This window comes from Aspergillus udagawae (genome assembly GCF_001078395.1).
Source record: "Aspergillus udagawae IFM 46973 DNA, scaffold_1, whole genome shotgun sequence".
Classification (NCBI taxonomy): domain Eukaryota; kingdom Fungi; phylum Ascomycota; class Eurotiomycetes; order Eurotiales; family Aspergillaceae; genus Aspergillus; species Aspergillus udagawae.
The window spans coordinates 4,700,577-4,721,045 of NW_025091264.1; the positions used below are offsets into that span (position 1 = coordinate 4,700,577).

At 48.8% G+C, this 20,469-nt stretch overlaps 5 protein-coding genes and 4 non-coding genes across 9 annotated transcripts; 4 read left to right on the plus strand and 5 right to left on the minus strand.

The window, feature by feature from the left end:
* Window positions 1-2: 2 nt before the first annotated feature.
* Aud_001541 lies at window positions 3-76 on the minus strand. Its single transcript has one exon. It is a non-coding gene; the product is annotated as a tRNA-Val (tRNA).
* A 1,411-nt stretch (window positions 77-1,487) lies between these two features.
* Aud_001542 lies at window positions 1,488-1,561 on the plus strand. Its single transcript has one exon. It is a non-coding gene; the product is annotated as a tRNA-Val (tRNA).
* A 1,761-nt stretch (window positions 1,562-3,322) lies between these two features.
* Aud_001543 lies at window positions 3,323-3,396 on the plus strand. Its single transcript has one exon. It is a non-coding gene; the product is annotated as a tRNA-Val (tRNA).
* Window positions 3,397-3,791: 395 nt separating this feature from the next.
* Window positions 3,792-3,864, minus strand: Aud_001544. The gene has a single exon. It is a non-coding gene; the product is annotated as a tRNA-Lys (tRNA).
* Window positions 3,865-4,177: 313 nt separating this feature from the next.
* Aud_001545 (Het-C domain-containing protein) lies at window positions 4,178-6,780 on the minus strand (the record flags this gene model as incomplete). Its single annotated transcript, XM_043287038.1, has 4 exons — window positions 4,178-6,188; window positions 6,259-6,417; window positions 6,477-6,624; window positions 6,684-6,780. The coding sequence occupies 4 exons, from the start codon at window positions 6,778-6,780 to the stop codon at window positions 4,178-4,180; spliced, it is 2,415 nt and encodes an 804-aa protein (XP_043142973.1).
* Window positions 6,781-8,134: 1,354 nt separating this feature from the next.
* Aud_001546 (phytanoyl-CoA dioxygenase family protein) lies at window positions 8,135-9,094 on the plus strand (the record flags this gene model as incomplete). Its single annotated transcript, XM_043287039.1, has 1 exon — window positions 8,135-9,094. One exon carries the CDS (start codon window positions 8,135-8,137, stop codon window positions 9,092-9,094), a length of 960 nt encoding a protein of 319 aa, XP_043142974.1.
* A 212-nt stretch (window positions 9,095-9,306) lies between these two features.
* On the minus strand, window positions 9,307-10,719 carry Aud_001547 (class I SAM-dependent methyltransferase; the record flags this gene model as incomplete). Its single annotated transcript, XM_043287040.1, has 3 exons — window positions 9,307-9,549; window positions 9,611-10,327; window positions 10,681-10,719. The coding sequence occupies 3 exons, from the start codon at window positions 10,717-10,719 to the stop codon at window positions 9,307-9,309; spliced, it is 999 nt and encodes a 332-aa protein (XP_043142975.1).
* Window positions 10,720-12,706: 1,987 nt separating this feature from the next.
* Window positions 12,707-15,947, minus strand: Aud_001548 (putative importin beta-5 subunit; the record flags this gene model as incomplete). The annotated part of the gene is made up of 3 exons (XM_043287041.1): window positions 12,707-14,477; window positions 14,536-15,065; window positions 15,129-15,947. The coding sequence occupies 3 exons, from the start codon at window positions 15,945-15,947 to the stop codon at window positions 12,707-12,709; spliced, it is 3,120 nt and encodes a 1,039-aa protein (XP_043142976.1).
* Window positions 15,948-19,465: 3,518 nt separating this feature from the next.
* On the plus strand, window positions 19,466-20,338 carry Aud_001549 (putative mitotic spindle checkpoint protein (Mad2B); the record flags this gene model as incomplete). Its single annotated transcript, XM_043287042.1, has 1 exon — window positions 19,466-20,338. One exon carries the CDS (start codon window positions 19,466-19,468, stop codon window positions 20,336-20,338), a length of 873 nt encoding a protein of 290 aa, XP_043142977.1.
* Between the last annotated feature and the right edge of the window lie 131 nt (window positions 20,339-20,469).

Sequence of the window (20,469 nt, forward strand, 5' to 3'; positions counted from 1 at the left end):
AATGACCAGTGCCGGGCTCGATCCGGCGACCTTATCGGTGTTAACGATACGTGATAACCAACTACACCAACCGGCCAATTGCTGAATTAGCCGCTTCTTTTTGACTTTATAACCCAAATAAAATGAACAAGTCGATGACAGACCATACTGGCTTGGAACATAACTGGTATGATTGGATCACTCAGTTTTTCGAAGCTATGTGTACATCACCTTTGTAACAAATTCTAAGTTAAATCAGTTCATAGCTTATCCCAACATTGGGATCACACCATCACCGTTGAATTGCGGAAACCTGGCAGCCCAATTGAGAAGGTCTAGCGATCTGCAGACTACAGCAGATGAGTCAAGCTGAGCATACCAAACTACCGCCGTATCAACGATCGAGAAGTCCGAATGTCTGAATGTCAATGACTGGTGCCAGACTTGATTCGGCGAGCTCGTCGGCCGATGCCCCAACCAGCCAGTTGTTGATACACGGTGGCCTTTTTGACTGCATAAGCCGAATGATCATTTTTCAAGTATTATATGGCTGTAATTGGTGTCTGATTTCCATAGAACAGGCATATATGGCTCAACAGTCGGCCCGCTCATTTGGGAATAATCTATGTGACCGTTGTTCAACATCGGCATTGCCTAGCTGCTACCAAAAGTGACATAAAGAGCTATGGGTGTATTCTTAAGAAGTGACAGTGTTGATACTCCGCTAGCATCCCACTTGGCGTGAGACGTGGAAGAGCATCGGGTAATAGGGAATCTCGGGGTCATAGAAGCCATCGTCTTCAGTCCATCTATGCGTCTCTGGTTCTTTGTGCTCTACGATGGTTTGATGGTTAACAATTGAACAAGGTGCGCCATGGCTGCGTGGCTTTGGGTGTATTCTGAAGGGCTGGGGATGGAGTATGGTGGTTCGAATGGTTCGAGCAGTATAGTCAGATGTTGGTATATGTCCGGGGCTTGAGGGCTTTGTAATCAAGAATTCTCTTGTCCTGTTTGCCTCTTTGATAATATAACTGCCCTGGGACATCAATAAGAATGCTTATCCAAAAGAACAAGAACGTAAGCTCTTCATAATCTATCGAATCTCCGTGCTATCTCTTTGGGGGGATGGAGCCTCGTGGACATCCAACGTGTGTGGAAATTGGAGGTTTTCTGCTAGACTCTCGAAGGCAGTGATCTGTGGGCATTGTCCAGTATCTGTGTTAGATCGAGCTATGGCCCTGTTTCGCTGGCTTAATCAATAGAAGCAGCTCATGTGGGACACCATGGGATTGAAATGTATATCTGCATCTGTTTCTATTATGTGGGCCATGAGATTCCTTCTGCTTTGTTAATGCCGTATTACTCATGCACCCTTGCACTTAATATACTACAAGGTTCAAAAGGGTTTCCTAAGTGTAGACACCCAGTTCGCTAATACATTAGGAAATATCCGTCGGAAAGATAAATAGGCTTATGTAGTCAAAAATTAAGCTCAGTTTTCAACATCTGGCCGGTTGGTGTAGTTGGTTATCACGTATCGTTAACACCGATAAGGTCGCCGGATCGAGCCCGGCACTGGTCAATCTTTTTTGGTTCTATACCCTGTTCTTTTGACTGATTATACGTTTTCTACAAGCCCATACGCGCATTCAACTTTTGAAATAGCGCGTAGGTTTCGTGTTTTGTCACTTCTTTCATTACTCTACTGGAAGGGAGCCAGTCACTCTTACTCAGAGCTGGCTGGTCTTTACTCAATGCTGGCATAGATTCTTTGTGATTCCTAGTATAGTATGCTCCAGTCATATACTTAGAAAACGTCTATTCGGCCTACAGCGCAATGGGCAGCGCTAGAGAGACTGGCCGGTCAATCAACCTACTGCTCTGTTTGCTTGTGCAGGAATGGTGGGGACTAGTCGGGCCATAAGACTATCTAGAACCACTGGAGGAGGATATAGGCTGCTCACTCTCGTTTATATGTTTTGTACGAGGAATTAAACGGTCTTGGGCTCCGGGCTGGCATCTAAAGGCTTATATACGGAGTAACAATGCGTGCTATGGGTCTATATAGGAATTTGATTTTACTATGCGACTACTATGAGAGAAATGGTCTTTGTTCGTTGCTATCTACATTTATATATCTTCACGGAAATACTACAACACTCGAGAACCCATATGGTAGGTATATTTAAGACGCATCGGTTGCACGGCACACCCCCCGCCTCGCTGCTCCTATGCCAGAGACATCGTGGTAGTGACGGATTATATCGCCGTATCTAAGAGTACTATGGCCGATAAGTTCGACACTAACTATCTGCCGGGGATAGACGTCCACGAAAGCACCATGGATAGTTAGACCTGACTTCAGTACAATAAGAGCCCCAGCATTTTTGGCAAGGAGACGGGCCCCGGAGATATCTGTTGGTCCTTCGATAGAACTGTCGAAACATATAGTCTATATTCCGTCTAGGCACTGTTTCCTCACAGACGGCCAGATGCAGTATGACAATCTAGCCCTCACCATCTAGGGTTTCGTCTACAGCTCAGAACAGGTGAGACTTTGGTAAGTAACTAAGATGGAGTCTGTAGTGCGCTGGAGTGCTTCTCCTCTACCCATGAGTGTTTGAGATTATTTATACATTCCCTATTAGCTCGCCCCCACGTAACAGACCATAAATCTATAGCCTTGAGGTCTAGATCCATTTACTTTTGAAAACAACAAGCCATTGCCACAGAATGATATAATAAATCAATTACACCGGAAGATGCTACACTGGCCCCAGCAATTACCCTACCGAATAAGGTAAGATCGTGTCCAACGGGAGTAACAAGAGTAAAGAAGACCATAGTAAAAGCACAGCTAGCAAGTATTTCATGACGATAGAGAACCCAAATCTGATATGGCTCATGCATCGTACTGCATCTCTCTCTCTCGTTCTACCAAAAGACCTACAGTCATTACGGTATGTAACTAGAGCCGGATATGTTGAACGCGTCTAAAAGGAACATGGTGGCGGGACCTGCAAAAGATATCATGCAATCAAGATTTTGGACTAATGCAACCGAATACATCCAAGGAGCAGTTATATGAAAAGGATTCTTCAAGATACACACTTTTATAGCCTTCTTAGATATACCCTAGGTAGAACACTTGGGGTCGTCGCTTCTCTTGGACCATGCAAGTGACTCGGGACTGAATCTGGATGGCTATGCTCATCATAGCATGTAAAACCTGTGGACTACATATGACTTGTCGACCTTCGTTTTGTCAAATGCTGAAAGCGGAGACTTTAACCTCCTTTCTATAGAACCATCTATTTTAAAAAACGAATTTTTCTCAACAATTGGCCGGTTGGTGTAGTTGGTTATCACGTATCGTTAACACCGATAAGGTCGCCGGATCGAGCCCGGCACTGGTCATTATTTTTTGTATATTTCTGATATACATCCGTCCTATTGATGCCATCCTAATCGTTGTTTTTCCCATCTCACTAAGTTACAGGCCTGTGCTTGATTATCCGTAACTTACTCTTTGGGGGGAGATTGGACTTGGCTTGGGCTATTTCTGCATCATGAAACTTCATTACTATAGCCTAAATCTTCCAGTGACGATGTGTTGACGGCAACTGTAGTGGCAAGCGCCTCTGGATTGAGAGGTATTCCAGGCTAAAAACTTATCATTATTTGAAATTCATTCTAACAGGTGTCGTGCATATGCCTAACACGGTCATGCATCTAGTTTAAAGACCACGAGCTCAAAAGAAGTATGTTCATTGAGAAAAGTAGCAAGGGGAGGACAGATGAAGTCAAAAAAAAGCCGAACGCGGGGGTCGAACCCGCAACCTTGAGATTAAGAGTCTCACGCTCTACCGATTGAGCTAGCCCGGCGGCGCTTGTTAAAGGCAAGCCTCTAACGCGCACTATGTATCAGTGTAGCGGTATCCATGCTATAGCAATATCGATCATAATATAATTCCGACACACACGTAGGATATTAACGGCTGAGATTTTTGATGTGAATAATAGGTTTTTTTGAGTATGACTATGTTCATGTTCTTAATTTTTACTGGGTGGTAGAAAAGCTAGTACACACGTCATCGTGATGAATTCTTCGAGAATATATTCCCAGCCATGAGCCATAGATCTATACACGGGATTGCGATCAAGATCAACCCACGACCACAATCGCAACCTCTCAACATTAATATCCAGAGCCGTATCTATTATCATAGCCTGACCCGGGATGACCGTGATGCCCCTGACCATACCCATGTGATTGGTGCTGATGCTGTTGGTGCTGATGTTCCGGGGGCCTGTAGCCAGGACCCGGAGGTGGGTGGCCATATTGGTTCCCATAAGGGTTGCTCTGGTAGTCACCGTGGGTTTCGCCGTACCCGCCACCGGGATGCTGCTGTGGAGGCGGCTGATAGTGCTGGGGATGATGTGGCTGGGAGTGTGATTCGTAAGGCTGCTGGCCATGTGGTTGATATGGACGATCAGGCTGTTGGTGCTGGAATGGAGCCTGATGTTGGGGAGCTACATTCTCAACTCGTTCCTCCCTTGATGAGCTGCCCGGCAAGAAACTAGAGAAGGCACTCTCCAACTTGCTGAAATTGGATATGCCTGGAATGGGGAGCTTTGAGAGCTGATCCCAGGGGAGGGAGGAAGACTGCTGTTGCTGGGGATGTGGCTGCTGGTGGGTAGGATGCTGCTGGTGAGTGGGATGGCTAGGCTTGTTACCTCCTAGTGTAGCAAAGCCAGTGCTGGCATGCGAGTGTCCGACTTCACCGCCGTTGTTCTTGCCTGCCCTGACACCCTCAGAGCTCAAAATATCATTTAGGCTTGCACCTCGGTCCGGCCTGGAGTGAGCCCAATTCTGGACGGCCTCGAACATGGTCCGGTGTGCCTCATTATGCATGTCGCGCAAAGCAGGATGGTGGAACACACGAAGGCAGTCGTCCAGAACCTGTTGTTCCGGGACTTCGGGGTGCTCCCAGGCGTACAACACCCGAGGGGCAACATACTTGAGGATAGCTGAGGCAACTCGGCCAGCGGGTTCGTTGAGAATGTTGGAGAAGTGATCCTTGGAAAGCATTGAGTGGGTGGGGTCGGTGCAGTGAGGATTTGTCCATGGTTCAAATTGGTGCTTGCCAGAGGCATCTATGACACCGGATGAACCAGCTTGTAACGAATTGGAAGCGGCGTTGATGATGGGACGGATGAACGGAGCAAGAAGTGACATGACGAATACAGTCAGGGTTTCCGTGACCTTTTCCACGAGCGTCTCTAGACCCGGAATCTTCTCAATTATTGATGAAAGCTTCCGCACCACATTATCTCTGAACTGAAGAATGGGGTAGATCTGAGCCACAGTCTTCTTCGGATCAAAGTCTGGCATTCCTGGCAAACCAGGCCCAGCAGGGCCTCCGGAGGTGGAGGGCTGGCTAGGCCCCGAAGCTCTACTGAGCGATTCTCCCAGGTCGCGACTGATAGCCGAACCGTAATCATCCAATCCTCGAGATGTCTCGTGAGCAGCATACCCAGTCCTCTGACCACTGTGGTTATTGGCATACTGCTGAGCTTCAGAGCGACTTTTGAGCTCCTCAGCCTGGGCGACGAGGTCCTTTGTCCCTGGGATTTTGCCCAACAATCCGGTGAAAGCAGAGAGAGAGCCGGCAGAGGAGTTCGCCTGAGCATCCCCCAGCGCGATATCCATCTCATTGACTTCTGACTGGGTGAAGTGATCTGTGGCCTCTCCAAGTACGGAATGGAAGAAGTCCACCATACCAAAGGTGCCTGTCACAAGGGGAAAGACATGATGACCACGGATATTCATTTCGGTGGCTGCGCCGGTGTGCGGAAACACATTGCGAAAGCCCATTTCGCGGAGCGCAAGTTCGCAGTAGTTTGTGTGCGCTGCAAAGTCCTCCAGAGTATGTAGGCCTTGACCCAAGCATCGCAGAGCCTCACAAAGGTCTTCCTCCTTCCCCTTGTGGTGGCCACCGCTGGTATACAGTCTTCCGTAGTGGATGCTCCTCGCCAGACTATACTTGATGTAGGCAGTACTCGTGGCCCAGTCTCCTCGTTCGTTCGCGATGTAGTTCTTCATACCAGTCTGCGGGTCTATGTCGAGTTCAACCTGGCGGATGGGACCACGGAGTCGAGCGTCGTACTGGCGTGCATCCTGATTATCTGCATAGTCTTTGGGGTTGCTAAAAGAGTTGGACAGGAGGATCAGCACAAAGACGTAGAGGCATCGAGCAGAACTTCCGATTGACATACTCAATATGCTCCTCCGGGCGATATACTCCGAGTCTGTCGGAGGTGACCTCAAACTCAGCCGTCGCATAACCGAAAGTCAAGAAAGAAAGGATCCAAACGAGGATGCGGATGGTATCGGCGGGAAGACTCTTCAGAGTACCGACGTCCATTGCCTGCGAGCTTAAGAAGCAAGTTAGTAATTGCTTTCGCATTCTCAACCCAAAGAACAGACTACTCACTAGTCGCGCAGCCAGTTTCCAAAATAAACGCGCTTAACCATCATAGACGTCCACTTGTGGCCTTTGATAAACGCAATAGTCTTGAGCATATCTTCGATGTCGCCATGCCGCCAGTTTTTGCCTTCAACAGTTGAGATAGAAGCGATGTCTATTGATTTTAGAGACGAACAACGGTAGGTGATCAAGCAGACGAGGAAGGGGACATACTGCCAGCACCAAAGGCGTGAACCTGCGAGGGTAGCAAAACAAGTAGTAATGCCACCACGATGAGGGCATTGAAGCCTGAACTCATTCTGCGAGTCATGGCCCAAACAACGGGTATATATCTCTGTACCTCAGTGGAAGACAAACGGCGTCAAAAGCACCGGAGAATATGACACAAAGTGTGGGGTATCTAATATCGTACTCCCAAATTTCAAGTATTCGGTTAGTCCTCCTTATATGGAAAGTAAATTATCAGACGGAAGGCGTCCTGAAGATGCGAACAGAAAAGCAAGAAACTGCCCCAGCTAGTTTACATGTAAGAAGATAATGACAAGAGCTGAAGCTGCGGATTATTGTTTCAGTTGCCCCGCTAACATCAGCCCAGCTGTGAGAACAATTTCTTAGCCTACTAGGGAACAATTAGCCCAAACTAGGACAGCCCTATCATTATTGAAAATTTATGAAATGACAGAGCGTATTTGTACCAGACCAGTAAACAATAATACTGGAATACGACATACAAAACGCAGACTCAAGGACAAGGAGGGGCAAGCTGGCTCTGTTGACCCACAGTATCAACTAGTAATACCTTAGACTCCAGCAGCCTTAGTATGGAGCAAAGCCGGGTAACTGGGACCATGGGGCATTACTGCAAGGTAGTAATTTACCTTGGTTGACTCCAACAAGTCTGGACCAGGGTATTCGATTCTCGCAACCCATTTTTGCATTATTACTAAGGTATAGAAAAAATACGAAGATGCACAACAGAGATAGACAGGATAGATGAGGAACGAGCCCGACAGACCTTGATTGCATCCTCCTGTCTGATATGCGTTCTAAAACACTTCAGCGCCATTTTTGACTGATCTAAATATAACTCTTATGGTGGTCTTCGCTCCTGCTGATCATCATCACCACTATCAATCGGACGCTGGGAAGTGGAGTTTGAGCCAGCTAAATGATGATCAACAATGTAATTTATGCAGCAAATTTCGGTAGTGAAAGGATCAACTAGAGGTAGATAACTGGTATCGTATTATTCCACACTGTCGATGTTCTCTATCAGATAGTTACTTTACTTCATGGTATGGTTCAAATTTGAGTCATACCAATGTAACCATCCAACCCCGCTTTCTTTCTGCCGCGGGGTAGAAGTTTATTACTGTTTCCAGAGTAATTGTGTGATTGTTATTATGAGTGGACTCCACACAATGTCATGGTCAACTGAAGATTATAAAAGATTACCATGTAGGGTGGCATGGACTCAACAAGGTAGTATTCGATATACTACATTGTTTGATAATGGAAACCATACACTGAGTCTGCGCACGCAGTGTCCAACAACACATATAAACTGATTGCTCAACCCACCCTACCCCACCCGACAGCTAACATCAACAGCAGATTCTTGACTCGAAACAGGGGCACCATTGACAGGAATACAATCTACCACAATGACAGGCTCAACCTCTTACCTCGACGCGCTTCAACGGGATGGCTTCGTCGTCATCCCCTCCCTCCTCACCCCAGAAGAAGTCGAGCACTTCCGCGCGATCGCTACAAAAGCAACAACGCTCACCCGTAACGGCCACTGGCCTCACTTCCGCACCGTCCCCAAGCAGTTCCCACCCTGGCCCAAAACGCCTCCTCCCGCCTCCGAGGGCGGCATCTGGGGCGTGCAGCACCTCCTGCACCCACAGATGCCCGACCGCACCGAATTCGCTCGGTTCTATTTCTCCGAGAAGGTGCTAGCGGTCGCGGAGGAGCTACTCGGAGTTAAGGGCACAGGGTCATCAACCCCATCGAACGACGCTACCGAGCCGCTGGTGATGGAACTGTTCAATTTGCTCGTTGCGCCGGAAACGAAGGACTTCGAGCTCCGCTGGCACCGCGATGATATTCCTGAGACGGTATCGCCGGAGGAGGAGATGCGGTTGCTGCAGGCGAAGAGCCCGCAGGGCCGGCAGTCGCATGCGCAGTATAATCTGGCACTGTGTCCGGATTCCTCACTGATTGTGGTCCCCGGGTCGCATCGGCGGGTGCGCACAGAGACGGAGCGCAGTGCGGGGCCGTATGAGCCTGAGTTGCCGGGTCAGTTGGTGGTGGAGCTTCGGCCGGGGGATGCGGTGTTCTATGATAGTAATATTCTCCATCGGGGAGTGTACAAGGCGAAGCCCCAGGGGGGTGAGGAAACGAGGCTGACGCTGCATGGGAGCATCGGGTTGAAGGCGTCGGCGTCAGGGTCCGACACGGATGAGAAGGTTCGGGCTACTGCGGTCCTGCAGCACGGTGTTGGTTCTTGGGTTCATCAGGAGGATGCTGCATTTGGTATTGGCGAGCGAGCGGAGAAGATGAGGGCGAACTTGATAGCGCTCGGGACAGGCGAGGGCGTCGGATATTCTCTACAAGGTTAGAGTCGTCTGTCGATTTCAGCTACCTTCGAAACCAGATAAACCATCGGAGCATGTCTGAATCAATGACTCGTGCATTTTACAATGACACAAAGTGTTATCGTATCGTCAACAAGTCGATGAACAGATCATGACATCCGGACATAGGAACATTAAAATTTTGTCGGACTATATACAATGGAGTCGTAACAATTGTCGTAATCATCATAAGACCGTCATGGCCCGTTCGCCGGTCGTTGCCCATACACATAATGGTACACAACGTATACATGTACATCGGGGCGCAGCAGATCCGCGCGTACCTTATCCACATATTCCTGCGCATCTTTGCCACTCCAGCCGAGCACGCGAGTAAACAGCGCTAATGTGTACGGCTCTACGGCCTCGTACAAGGTGATCCTGCCCACCCTCCCAATCTCTTTCAACCGGGGACTCTTGGGCCATGAGCCCACTGGGCACTACAACCAGTCGTCAGCGATTTCTCAGCCATCATTGAGAAAGTGGAAAAGATAGAAATACCTTATAAGAATCATCCGTGACATTCACAAACCCCGCGTCCTCCATCCACCCTGCCAACCTCGACGCAACATTCATCGGCCTGCCAAACTGCTTACTCGCCGCATCAATCTTCTGCTGCCAGTCCAGCAGCATAGGCGCGCGCTGAATCGTCCCATCGTCCGAGTGGATCCACGTCTCATACTCCTGGAGCTCAACCCACCCCCCGGGCTTCGTGTGCCTGTACGCCTGGCGCAGGAACCGGTTCCAATCGCCGATGCCCCCGCCCAGACTCCGAGCATGGATGTAATCGAACGCCTCGGCAGGCGTGAACGTCCAATCGCTCTCCGCGTCGTCGACGCTGAACGTACAGTTGGGCGGCGCCCAGTTCGGCTGGATGGGACTCAGATCCGTCCCCAGGATCTCTGCGTCCGGGAAGTCATCGGCCATCTCCAGCGCCCAGATGCCTGTCCCTGTGCCTACGTCGAGGATACGCTTCGGAGGCCCGTCATTGAGGATCGGGGCGCGGTAGAGATCACCGCCTACGAGCAGTTTGAAGAGATGATGCATGAAGGCTAGCCGGTCTTGTTCTTCCTCGTCGTTGGGCATTGGGTAGTGGCCCAGTCGGTAGGCGTGGTATCGGCGGCCATTCTCGTAGAGGTAGTCACGGGCTGTGGAGGCGAGACTGAAATTGGAGTCAATGATGGATTGAGCGTCACATAGTGAGTCTTCATCGCTCGTCTGGTGGTGAATGGTTAGTTTCAGCCCATAAGTTTGGGGGTTGATGAGAGGAATCCGTGATGGAGGAGGGGTAATTGATACAATGCTCGTAACATGAACAGCAGCAGAACGATAGAAGAATAAAAATTCCACTTAGACGAAAATTAGACGTCATTATGAATTTCCTTTTATGTGGAAAGAAGCAGGCTATTGCCGGCAAAAGAATTGACAGCCATGGTACATTGCATACAACAACCCGTTGGCCGCAAATACAGGCAAATGTCTTCTTCTGGAGAAAGCAAAACAAGCAGACGGGGCAGGTGATAACCAAAGTAAAAGACAGGGACATGAGAACAAGGAGAGTGGTATCTTACATCGACCAGGATATGCTCATCTAGATTCGGACGCGACATCTCTAGGATAACTATGACGAAACTCCGTCGAGTATGAAAGAAAGTAAATCTATGAGAACGAAAAGGAGACCCAAATGAAAACGGAGGCTAGACTTCAGTAGAGGGTGGACACAGGCCCAGTTAAATAAGGAGACCAATTCAAATAATGATCGATCGAGATAGCAATAATAATTATGGAGCACGTAGTGAGGTGACATCCGCCAGATTGGATGGAGCTCCTCATCGAGGGCGATCCAAAGAGGAGAAAAAAGCAGGACCTATGAGAACACAGCAAGGACAGCGAACCGCAAATCGTAACCAAAGAAGCCAATTAATATTAATATGGTTCAAATTCACATGTAGATAGGTACCTTAGTCCATGACTCTAAACGAAGTCGCCAAACGCAGAAATGCTGCAGGGGGGTTCCAGCCCCGAGGACGAGGACGATGGGTTTCCAATTGCGAATCGGGCGGTGTGCTGTTGGGACTGTTAGGCGTCTGTTAGACTCTCTGGAGAGCCAGCACTGTGGTTCTGGGAACGGGCAATGCGCTCTGTATGGATGGATCTTTTTGACGAGTGTGGCCTGTCGCCTAATCAGGCTTAAACCATTCTGCAGAGGCCAAAAGTTGGTCATGGCGTAGCTTACTGACAGAGGTACGGAGTACACTGTACCCTCTTACGCAGTGCCCTGGGTCTAATTTAAGTATTCTGAGGTCTGAGTCATTGATTGTTGTACCACCTCTCAAAAATCAAGATAGCTTAATGCAATCGTCCTAAGGTCCTCTTTCTTCATTATTGAACATAGAACACATGGCTGAAACCTATTAGATACTACCTGGTAATCAGGCAGTAAGCGCACTGTCCTCTTCCGATTCCCAAATCCGCAACCAAACCTAAAGCCCCGCACGGCTGGAGCCGACGTGGGCCGAGATATCCAATCAGATTTCCTCACTGGAGGCGATCAGCCAATTTGTCGGGTCGCCTTCAGAGCTACAGACTTACAGTGGTAGTACTCCGTATGATGGGTCATTCGCCAAGTGGGTTCTCGCAGCACACAGTATCTATCTACTATCTAGATATTATCCTGCCTACTTATGTATGGATCCGGTAAGTTGGCAACTCACACCGAATACGGACTACATCTAGCTGATACACTGATGCATTCTGGATGTGAGCGAACAGCCAGCACTCTCCCACCACTCCTATCTCCAGCACCATCAACAAGGCTAAGTAGAAATTAGACTAGACTATGAGCCACTCTTGTTTTGGCCATATCAGCAGCCAATAGGGAAGCTTTGTTCCGTGTAGCCTGGCCGGCTTCGCCCGCTTCTAGAAGGAACATGATGGGCATGTGCATGCGTTCTTGGTATGGCGGATTTCCTGACCACGGATATTTGGAGACGATTATATCCGTGGGTTTGCTTCCGGTGTACCTAGTACGGTTGCAATCAATTGCTGAAACCCTTCAACGGAGCGTCACCGTTGCCCTAATATACGTCTGCAGCACCATCTCTTTCCCTTACCCCCACTCTCAGGTTGCTCCCAGGGACGCCGAGAATGCAAAATATATTGATGCTGCGCTAAGCCAAACCAAAACAAAACAGCAAAAGTTTTTGCGTGCAGGTGCCTACTGCTTCTTCCCAGCACTTAGCAGCCGTACAGTGCCACTGCCACTGCCACTGCCACTGCATCTCTCCCTGCTTGTACGCCATGCATCTCGACGTCCTAGTTCCAGAAGGAACAAAAACTGCCTCTGGAACGCAGAGTACGCGTCCCAAATAGTTATCTAATGTATACACGTATCTGCAATGGATTACCACAGAAAACACTCATACTATAACTTATAATAACCGGACGAAAAGCCGGTGCTTTTTGGCTGTGTCACGGGTCTATTCAGTGGCAGCTACATACATAACGTCGTCAAGTCTGGTCAAGAAGTCCTCGAGAATTTCGACCGTATTATGTTGAAATAAAGAGATAGACAAGGTAAAGAGAAATGTCATCTAATCAGCCCAAGCTGCGGAGTTTCTCCTGTTCGTCGGGAGTTAGCGCGGCGAACAATTGCTCGAACCCGGGCTTAGTGGACGCATTGTGGAAGAAGTCCAGCAAGAATGCCTGAGTCTCGTCATCCCGCTTGCGCACACCAAACACCCCTTCAGAGCCACCTTCGCCAAAGGCCATGAGCTCTTGCTTGGTGACACCCAGGCTGAGATCCAGTGTATTGCTGGGAATGTCTTCCCATTCACCATCGTCGTCGCTGTCCTCTTCTTCTAAAGCGGCCGCGGTAGCTGCGTCAATCTCCTTGCTGCCGGATGCAGCGGCCAGCTCCTCGACGAGCACTTTGATAATTTTCAACGGAGCCGTCACCGTCGTGTAACGGTCTGGGTTGTTGCGGGTCTGCGACCGGGTCTTGATGCGACCCGTGTCCTGAATGATGAGGTCGCCTTTAACTTGCACTTGAGCCAGGCGCGGGTCTTCGAGGTTGTACATTGTAGCCAGCGCAATGATGTTCTGCTTTATCTCGTCGTATCCAGCGAAGTTGACCGAATTCTCGAGCCATTTGCTCAAAACAATTGGCAGTCCGCTCTGACCACTAATATCGACTTGCGCCAGGAAGTCAACCACTTCCCGAGCGTTTATCAGAGTCAGCCGGGCGAAAACAAGGATCAAACTCTGAATAAATTGTGCCTGTTGAGCCGTGGCAAGACGCTGAGCTACAGCCCGGAGCAGCTGTGGCAGATAAGGCCCAAGTCTCTCGGCTCCAGCTCTTTCGACCAGCTCGGCTGCCAGCTGTCCCACCTCAGTTGCGGCGTTATCGTCGACCGACGGGCCTAGCAACCGATCAATGATTATCAGCGCAACCTCAACCGCTTCCTTGCCAGTCTGGGGATCGCGCCAGGCCACGAACTGATCAAAGTCATGTGAAAGAATGTGCCGAACCGCTTCTGTAGCAGGGCGAATTAGCTCAGCATCGTAAGAGTCCAACAGCAACCTGTTAAGCTTGGGCATGACAGTCTCTACAAATCCGGCAGGTAAAGGCTGGAGGGCTCCTTCCGTCAATGCGCGCAGGAGATCAGCCGCAAAGTTCGTGAGAGCATTCTCCTGAGTGAGGTTTCCAACATCAATCGCACCCGTGAGCGCAGGGAGCACTTTCTCACAAAGGCGGATGAAAGAATCGGCTCCCTGTTCGGAGATAGACTGTACGATATCCTCGAATGCCTCGGTAACGATCATTGTCAGCTGGAAATTCGTAGCCCCATTGCTGGCTATATTGAACAGGACATCAATGGCAATAGATGACAAGACCACACTTGGATTAACCATGATAGTATCGCGGATCGCCTCCGCTAAAGTGACCTTGAGGTCGTCGCTCTCGGAAGGCTCCTGAAGGTCGTGCGCGGCAATGAACTCCGACAGGGCATTGATAACGGGAACCTGAAGTGGGACTGTAGTGCTTGCAGGAAGGGAAGCCATAAGATCCTGAAGGGCCCGAATGCAGGATACCTTGACCACTTCCGAGGGGTCTTCGGCGACCGCCTTGAGGGTCGCTTCGAAGTAGGAGATAGCGGTAGGCTGGAAAGCGTCGCTCGCAACTTGAGCCAAGACGCCGGCCACAAGGTAACCACGAGCTCGCAGGAATTCTTCTTCTTGGTGGATAGCGAACGTAACGAAATTGTGAAAGCCACTTGCCAAGTCGGAAGATACCTGCTGCGAAACTTCGTTGAAGTCTCGCAGCAACTGGTTGAGAATGAACAAAGCTGATTCACGAGATTTCCATCTGCCAGGACTAAGTTAGTGATGTTAAGCTTAGCAGTAAGAGTGACTGGAATGCTTACGTCGACGTTGAGTCGGCAAAAAGATTGTTCATGTAGGCGAGGAGACCTTCAACAATTGTAACCTTGAGCCACTCTCCCAGTTTAATGACCAAGTCTCCACTGCAGGTTCGGGGCGTATAATTGGCAGTGACAGAGGTCTCTTCCGATAGAAAGAGATTCACGTCAATGTCCCACAGTCCTTCCTCCTCAGTCGTAATCTGGGCGTATGAACTGGCCAGCTTCAAGATCTCTGGAAGCCAACTGGCGGTTGCTGCAGCCTGACCAGCGTTCTGCAACTGCTGCTGGAGTTCAGCTTTGACTGGTGGTGCCTTTAGAAGCGCTTGAATCAGGTCAAGCTCTTCCAGCACAAGAAAGTCCAGCGTGTAAGGGAGTCCGTCAACATCTTCTAAGCGGCCCTGTCGTTCGTCATGGATATAGAACTCGTGATAAGCAGACTGAATGTTGGAAAGCTCTGTCCAGACAGTCGAAAAATAGACCGGGCTTTGAGCTGTCATAAGGCCGGGAAAAACCATTCGAATCTTCATAAGCGTCTAACAGCGAAGAATTATGCCGTCAGTACGAACTGAAGATAATAAGTTATTGAGACAGCCTACCTTGACCACCTGCAATTTCAGTCCAATTATACCCCTCCATTGAGAAGGGATCTCACCCTCTTTGGACTCCTCTTGCTCACTGGGGGCCTGTGGCAAGGGAGCCTTCAGAGTCTCAATGAAGAATGGGGACCAGCCGCTCAGCACCTCATCCATAAACTGCTTGACCGCCACCTTGTGCTGCTCAAGCACCATCTCCAAGGTATCGAAGCAAGAGCGAAAAACGGCAACGGCCAATGCTCTCAGCATCGGCTTTCTTGACTCACTAGTCGCAATGTTGAAAAGAGTGGTAACGAGGTCGCGGGCAACACCAAAGAACTGCTCCTCACTGAAGCCGGTATCGACGAGGTCCAACAGAACCTTCAACGCGCCGTGCAATGCACCCGCACTGCTATTAGCATCGTTGATGACCTGTAAAAGTGACGGGAGAAGCTCTGGCCATTCATCAGGGAAATCAGCGCTGGCAATCTTGCTGACCGCGTAGCTGGCAGACGATTTGACCTTCCGCTCTTGCACATCCGCAGTAGTGGCCAGTTCCAACAGTACACGTCGGATTTGAGTCTTGTTGGTGTCATTGATCAGAACCTGGCCCTTGAATTCGTCTAAATTTGGCGACCAAGCGGCCGCAATGAAGGTACGCAGTACGGACAGGGAAGACTGGCGAAGGTTGGTAGGGACGGAGTCGTGAGAGGCTATGGCGGCGAGGGAGAGGGGGAATTGTTCGTTGGAATAGAGGCGAAGAAGCTGGAGCTCAGCGGCCTTTCTCGTATCAGCAGCTGGTGACTGAGTGTCTGCGAGGAGTGTCAAGAGCTGTTGCTCCATGATGGATGGAGTATGAGGGGTAGTGCAGGCTGCCGGAAAAGAATGGTAGATGTTCCACAATTGAAGTCAAGGCCCCAGAGCAGCTGCCTACAGAGGACACTCCTGCTGATCAATGGCGCCTGCAATTGACCTGCGGTTGAAGTTATTAGTTGATACGACGCGGAGATTATTATTTCTGTCGCGTTGGAGGGGCAGAAGACGATGGAAGCACAGAACGCAAAAGGGGAGGCGGTGAGTAATTCGATCATTGTACCATCTATGAAGGTAACTGCAAATATTTGAAATTTCGATGGCTGCATACACCACGGTAATGCACAATGGAGAAAGACACTGGCAACTCTCCAATCTCCGACGTCGCTGTTGCTCTCTCTCGCGGGTAGAAAGTAGTCCTTAAGGATCTGGTCCTTGGTATGATATAGAGAGCCTACTCTGTACAACTTTGATGATCTTCTTTGTCCTCGCTGCTGTCCAAGAGTCATCAGAAGTAGAGAAATACACCTCAGCCACTTCATTCTATTACCTGTAATCTATTGTGGAGAATGATCTACTGTGGATCGAAGAGTTACTACTCGTACTACTTGCCTTATTTCCTTTTCCCGCCAAGTGCTATGGATCTTAACTCCATACATATACAGTTGTCCCAGCAGCAATATGCCAACAGATATATTTTCAACGGAGAAGCTCATTCCTCAAAACTAAAACACTTACACAGAGTGAACACTTACGAACATGGGTAGCAGGCCTGTGGTAGGTATTAATGTGCAAAAACCTTATGTACTGGGATACAAATTGACAGAATAGTGCTGTGGGACTCGAGCAAGATATTGAAGATATTGTAATGGGAAAATTAGAAATCAAAAATGCAAATAATATTGGCAGCAAGCCCTGGAAACAGAGACGCTGATCATTAGTGGAGCTCTTGGGAGATTGATCCAATTATCTACTGCCGTAAGTACGGTGAATTGTCCTGTGTGGAGACAATTTTACTTCTTACGCAGCTTTCAGGGCACCAGAGAGGCGGCAAAAGGTAGACAAAGCCATAACAAGACTACTTAGGACACAGAAGATAGAGAATAACAGCAAATAAGCTTAAAGCGTAGAAATTATAGAAGTTATGAGACGTACAAGACGGCACATTCTTTGAAGGTAGGTAGGACAGACAGCCCGAGGTTGGTAGAAAAGTGTATTGTACAGCAGTACAAATAACCTTACCGACCATACAGTAAGGTAGGTACCTAAGGCCAGGTACTGCACAGATCGCCATAAAACAATGCCCAATCTTACCCGAGCAGTACTAGGTATCTATTCTTGGCCAAGCAAAGAACGCCCGAATGACGCGGAACAGATTAGCCATTATTAGTACTTCTTTCTTCCATCGGGTTGACGGGCCAAAGAAAGGAGAGCTAAAGAATTTAAGCAACATCATACATACATACCATGACGTAGGAGGATATTGATGACATGCCATCGCCCAGAGGACCCCTGTCGGTGGACTCGCTGTTGTGAACCTCAAGTGAAGCAACTGGAGTATTCCATCTTCGTATACGGAGATGAGCCTCGGGACAGTAGGATGCAGTTGAATATCGACCGGGCCTAGGAAGCGGTGGTGACATCTCATTTCGAAAGTCCTTGTTCTTCTGCTGTCATTCCCAACTTTTGAATCTCGTGATGGTACTACTGCGGGATTACTAATGTCCTGACCTTTTTGCTTTGCTTTAACAGAGATGATCGGCCATAGTCGCCATGGAGGCCATACTATGTACCAACCAGAGAGTCTTAAGCAGTTGAGCCACCCAATACTTGATTATGGTGGAGAACGAAAGAGATTTTGAGATGAGGACTTCAAGAGCAGCACTGGATAGATCGATGGATATTGTCTTCAATGCTGACCCCAATACAGTATATGAGTGCTAATGCACAACATGCAATAATCACAGGTTCATTGTTGACCATATGAGGGATGGTTCTCCTGTCAGCCTTCCCATGGGACCGTGAGATTTGGGTCAGGAGCAACATTTGCGTTCCTCTTCTCACACCGTGAGTCATGTGTCTTCAGCTAATTTCTGTCCATAGTCGAGTATGTACAGAGTAGTAACTCCTGTTCAAAATGTTCTGCAGGGCACCCACACCCATGACGCAACCACGTGATGGCTTGTTGACCTTCCGCGCCCTTTTCCCTCCAGAATGTTTGCCTATTACTTTTTTCCTTCTTTTCTGGTGACCTGATTTCTCGCCTCGCCTTCTTCTTTGAACACTCTCGCTTGTGTGGCGCATATAAGCTTGCATTAATATTGGGTCTGAGTTGCTCAGATCGATTTGATTCCGTCACATCCTGGCATCACCAGCCCACATACTCTCCCTTTCTCCTCCATCGCACAAAGGGTCCCTCCAAGCCATCCACCCAACGGATCTATCCATATTCGAACGGGTACAAGAGGACCCCTTGTTTCCCCTTTTTAGAAAGCCCACATTCAATTTGTGCTTAATACTCCTTTCCAAGTATCTTTGAAGTTTTTCAGCAAGCAAGAACTAGTGGGGGTACAGGGGTAAACTGAACCTGGAAACAACAGCAAAAAAACCAGGAACTACAAAAAAGAGGCATTCCCGTACCTTAAAACGAAGCGAAACAAGACAGAAACGCTTTTTTGAGTACTCTCATTATCATCGAACGAACTACTTACATCTCTTTGATTGCCTTATTTTCCCCCTTGTGTGGTCATAATCATTTTCTATTTGATTGAATTCTTTCGGCCCTTTCCATTCGACTATCACGATATCGACGAGTCCATTAGTACATGCCAATGTTTTGAGGTTTCTTTGCATGTCCCTTGTCTTCGAAATTTGTTTGTATGTAAGTATCAATCACCCCCATGAAATACCTAATTTGTACTCCATACCTTGTTCAGGTTCCGTACTATTCCCGCCCCTCCCCTCCATGTCATTCATAACTTTCTTCCCATTAAAATACAGACTAAAAAAGACCTCTTCTTTTCGTTACAATTACTCACTACTTACTCGTGTTCATTTTCTTAACTCCTCACCTGCTCCTTCTCGGTCATCCACGTTCTCTGCTTCCCAATCTTTACCTTCAGACCTAACCTAACCACCAACAACCACCACCACCAGCACCAAGCCCCTCTCCTCCCTCCCCGCCTCCATCCCCTCCTCAACACTTTCAGTATCATACAACAAGTTGATTCTCTTCTCCTTTGTCTTTTCTCAAAATTTGTATTCTATTATAGACGGTCTTGCTTTTTCTGTGTTCATATCTCAGTTCTATTTGCCTTTCTTTCCTGCTCGATATCAAATCATCCCCGCCCGTCCTTTGTCGCGACAACCCGAAATCGGCAGATCTACACGTCATCTCCCATGTTTTGGCGAGAGAAATAGTGGTTGACACATTGTCTGAACACAAAGCAGAGCGATGATTAGCTTCAGAGTGGAACAACACTCAGAATCGAGATACCGTCAGCTTCATCTTTCCCGTGGAAACGACGATACCAGAGCGTTCGACGGCAATGCCGATAGCCAGTGAGAGCAGTACCGCGACCACCACCATGACCACCTTCTCCGCTCCGGTCACCGTGCCCATGTCGATGCCAAACAATCAATCTGCGTTGGCGGCATCCTTCACAAACTTTCTTACCGTGTCAATTCACCAAATCCTCTTTCTTCGTTCGGTCTATCCGCGAGCAACATTTTTACCGGTCCGGGCCTACAACTACCCAGTGCGACAATCCCGTCACCCAAAGGTGTGTGACTACATCAATGATGCGTCAATTGCCGTCGGGACGGAGATTTTGAAAGGCACTATTACCGCTGTCAGTATCATCATTTCATCTCTCCGCACAAATCAGCCCCTCGAACGATATGCCTTTGATCTGTCGGGGTTCCCTCGTGTTTCCGCCGGAGAAGTCAACACAACGTTTGAAGACAGAAAAGAAGATTCATCCAAGCCAGGTGTCCCTGTTTCCGATCGGGGTTCCGCTTCTACAACTGTCGACCTCGAAGCGCAGTTCCGTGCTTGCCTCGCGAGACTGGCCTCTGCTTGCGCCCGGTTGACCCCGTTACCTCGAGATGACGAGTTCAGCTTTACCGTCTGTATCGAAGTTCGGGAGGATGCATTACCTCCGGCTGGTACCACAAAGGAAGAACAGACCTGGATTGTTGCCGAACCCGGGAAGATTCACCTGAGGTCGTGTACTGCGCCCTACTCCGTTTCCAAATCGAAAAACGGCGAGCTGCATCAACCTCCCCCCAGAGTGTCCAATGGTCGCGCCAAAACGGTACCCGTACGACGTGTAGAAGCTGGCGAGCTTCGCTTGGAACTATGGGTAGAAGAGGCGCGACAGAAGTTTAATGAACCAGTGGACTCCGAACATCCTCCATGAGTTACATTGCCAGTCTCTTGATGCTTTAACCAATCTGTCTGCTTAGGGTTCTGTGTCACATTCCTTACCCTTGCGCTCACTGTTCTCCATCTGTGATCCTTTTCTTGTCTCTTTCCTTTTCATTTCATTCT